The 3,793-nt window shown below is 39.1% G+C and overlaps 1 protein-coding gene across 1 annotated transcript; it reads left to right on the top strand.

Annotated features, from left to right (window-relative positions):
* Positions 1–589: 589 nt before the first annotated feature.
* On the top strand, positions 590–3,546 carry LOC145947260 (uncharacterized). Its single transcript, XM_083057064.1, has 6 exons — positions 590–614; positions 1,550–1,854; positions 2,130–2,345; positions 2,696–2,916; positions 2,993–3,169; positions 3,276–3,546. Exons 1-6 carry the CDS (start codon positions 590–592, stop codon positions 3,544–3,546), a joined length of 1,215 nt encoding a protein of 404 aa, XP_082913190.1.
* The last annotated feature ends 247 nt before the right edge of the window (positions 3,547–3,793 follow it).

Below are 3,793 nucleotides of genomic sequence, written 5' to 3'. Positions count from 1 at the left end.
GGGTTGGCAGCTATAGGTTGATCTTCAGGATCGATGGTTCCTTCGAGTGGTGTGGGCGAAGGTGTAGGTTGACTGGTAGCTGGTTGTTGAGCCCCGACGGTCACAAAATATATGTTTAATGCGAGGATCCAGAAGTGTGTAACTGCCACGACGTAGGCGGAATTAATAGAGAGCATTCTTGGAAGATTCGCTGCTTTTATACTATTCGTCTGCCCTTCCTATAGGGCAAAGGGCGTCTTCTTTTCTTGTGACTCATAGTCATACGTTCGGTGTTTAATCCCCTTTGCGCAACGTATTGCTTCCTTGTATGAAGAGTTCTTTCCTAATTCCGATCTTTGGTCTACTGATAGCGTGTGTCGATCGTGATATTTCAACATTACCTATGACTTATTGATCAAAGTGTAGGTTTCGTAATCTCACCGATCGAGTTGTTTCACAATCACTGTCTTTCTCCGTTTAATTCTTATAACTAATTTCGGTCTTATAATTAATATGTTCGCGGAACGCGAATCTGCGTAAATCGGGGAGGAGAAAAGAATCGTGCAGTCCACAGGACGTAACACTGCAATAAAATAAAGACTACTATCAGATGATACTTTACATACCCAAGATTTGTATCGGTCGTCTGTAAGCCAAGCTTCTGCAAAACTTCGCTTACGAGCTTTTCGGGGCTTCGTTAATTCAACACATATTTTTCGTTACTTTATACTATTTGTTAAAGCGAAATATATATACTGATCAAGAGCTAATTGCTCGAAAACGAGAGATGTTTATAGTAAAACGGTCTACAGCTGACTCGACGAATTTCGAAGACATAAATGTCAAAAACCTGTCGCTAGATTTTATTGTGTCAAACAGCTGATTGGAGAGCTGCTTGACAAGACGAGACGCGCGGTAAAACGATCAACACGCGCAAAAAAGGTAAACACGGCTCGTCGGGAAGCCGAATATAATGATTGAAATACATTTCCCAATATACAATATTTTAAATTTTTTGACGGAAGAAACCACCACCTTCTCACAGTTTCCGTTGAGCAACAATATGTACGTCGTACATTAGTACAAAATAAATAGGGAATAAAAAGAATAAAATCTTAAACAATATTTATAAATTAAAATATTATTTTATTACAATTATTTCTTTAAAGATAAAAAATCTTTTTTAATAGAAAGGTGTATATATTGGCCAAGAGTGGATTTTTATATATAAAATATACTTATAATTATTATTAATTAATAATTATTTTTAATTAAAATTTTAAATATAAGTTACTTAATTTATGTTTAAAATATATTAATTTTATTAATATTATTTTATAATATTAAATATATTTTTTATATTTTATATTTTCTTTTTGCATATTGGGTTGCATCGCCTACTCGCTATCGCCAGTATTCCGGATTCGCTCGAAATTCGTAGCTCTATTCTATCAAAAGAAAATAAAGGACAAAAGATATATACCTGTCCTCTTCTACAAATGTTCGAAGGACAAGGGTTCTCATCTTTTCGGTGCGCTCTGCGCTGCCGACCTACCCCCTCCACTGCAAGATGGCTGTCGCGAAGTGGCTGTCGCGCGTGAAATCTTGCATCACTGGTCCGTCGACGGTTTCGTGGCGTCTGTGAACGCGGCCCTGAGGAAAAACGAGGAGGCTCCTAAGCTGGACAGCGCAGCCTCCCGTCTAGAGAGTTACGACGTCGTGGAATCTAAAGGTCTCGATGAGGAGGTGGAGAAACTGATCAAACTGTACAGCAATCTCGACATTACCACGACGCCGATGCCCGGGTGTCCGAAGGGCAGCCTGAGAACCCTCCTTCGAGAGGGGGATTTGAAACTCAGAGACGCCACCAGCAAAGTATGCGACAATGTTATTTATTGTTAGTCAGATCAAAATTACTTTTATATGAATAAAATGAAACTATATTCAGAAATATAAGTATATGAGATTAAAAGAGAATATCCATGATTGTCAATAATAAGCGAAATAATTGAAAATAATTCTGTTGTAATTTGACTTATTTTATGAAGTAGTTTCTATAGCTAATTTTTTTCTATATCTTAAAGATAGCAATTATTTAATTCTCACTGTGTTGAAATAAGAAATTACGGTCTATTAATTATCCTTTACAGATGGAAGTGCACGTACTATTATTGACCGACATGCTATTGATTTGCAAATCTACAACGAAAAAAATGTTTAAGATCATTAGGCAACCGTATGTTGTCGACCGCATACGAATACACGAGGTCAAAGAACCGTCCAGTATAGGATTGGTTTATCTTAATGAGTACGGGACAGTTTCGGCCGCTTTAATCCTGAGCGCCGGTGACCCGAAACTAGCCAAGGTGACTCGACAAACATCACGAATTACGACAAAGTTCGCGGAATGTTGATTCACTGTTCCGTTCGATTTAGATTCGTTTGTAGTGTACCTTCATTAACCACGGTCTTCACTAATGTCGCTTAACTAGATATAATTATAGTTGAAATTAAATTTTTATCTTTCTTTGTAACTAACAACATGTATATACATAATGCAATTTTTTAATAATCTAGAGAAGATTGAATTAATTAAATTTAAAGTTAAAATTGGTCGATGTCGGTGAAACCGCAAACCTTCATGATTTTAGCTAATGCGGTTTCTAGTTTACGAGCGGAAGTTGTTTTAAACTAACAGTACCACATGCTTTTTCAGTCGTGGATGGAATCCTTGAGACACGCTCAGCAACAATTCATATTGATGAAAGCACCGTCGCTCGGTGCCGAGCCAGTAATGAATCTGGCACCAGTTAGCAGGCAACCGAGTACTTTGGGCGACGGCGATTTCGAAACGGAAGAGTGCGAGGGGACCTTTCCAAGAACTCCGCGTGGCAGTAGCAGAGCCTCACATGTTAGCAGTCTCACTCATAGTCATAGGTATGTTTCGAAAAGTAAAAAAAAAGAAATCTTGTTGTATTTAAAATGCCTATAAAATGCGTTCCATCATTTCTAGCGGTAATATGGAGATGGAAGGCGCGTCTCAGGGAAGTAGCAGCTTTCTACCCAGTTATAATCCGAGCAGAAACGTCAGCGTGGAGACGAACGAACAACCGCGAGCGTCGAGTTCGTTGTCGTCGGAGGAAGGTGGCGAATCGAGTTCCGGGCATAATCACAGATCCATGCACATAAGGTGAGCGCGATGTTGAAACGTACAAACTTTCGCGATTTCACATTGATGAATCGCAAAGTAAATGGACTGTAATAACATCTCTATTAAAACTCATTGTCCGAATCAGGCGTTCGTTATTGAGTAAATCACCGACGCCGAACACGCTGAGTGTCCAAGTACCGTATTCGAGTCTGGGTCAATCGCTACCCAATCTAACACTGGCTACCTCACCGCAAACTTCTACCGTGTCGCCGACTCCACCGAACTCATTGCTCATCGTGCCGCAGATGACAAAGAGCAAAGACACCCTGCTCTCACCAGGACACCGAGGTAGCAATTACCGACGCGGATCTCTGTGCCTGCGTTTGTCACACTTTTCCGGGACCGAATTTCAATAAAAGACGCACTAACGTAGTCTTGCACACTCTCTAACTCTGCACGCTGATTAGATCATAGTAACATGTAAATTACTATATCACGAGTACTTCTTATTTAGAGCTTCTCTATTTCAAAACCACATGTCTTAATGCCATTTGCTTATTTGTATATTTGTGTTGTATCTTTTTTTACATTTATTTTACACAATTATTTTGCGATAATCAATTGCTTATGTTGTGTCTTGTAATATCCTTCATCTACAAATTC

This window comes from Prenolepis imparis, unplaced genomic scaffold, assembly GCF_030444845.1.
Source record: "Prenolepis imparis isolate NDT839.2.m4 unplaced genomic scaffold, iyPreImpa1.0 SCAF_58, whole genome shotgun sequence".
Lineage (NCBI taxonomy): Eukaryota > Metazoa > Arthropoda > Insecta > Hymenoptera > Formicidae > Prenolepis > Prenolepis imparis.
This window is presented reverse-complemented; position numbering and strand designations above follow the sequence as displayed.

Coding starts and splice junctions, on each gene's coding strand:
- LOC145947260 (XM_083057064.1), top strand. CDS start 590: ATGATACTTTACATACCCAAGATTT. Junction 2,917..2,992: donor AGTCTCACTCATAGTCATAG/GTATGTTTCGAA, acceptor CATCATTTCTAG/CGGTAATATGGAGATGGAAG. Junction 3,170..3,275: donor CACAGATCCATGCACATAAG/GTGAGCGCGATG, acceptor TGTCCGAATCAG/GCGTTCGTTATTGAGTAAAT.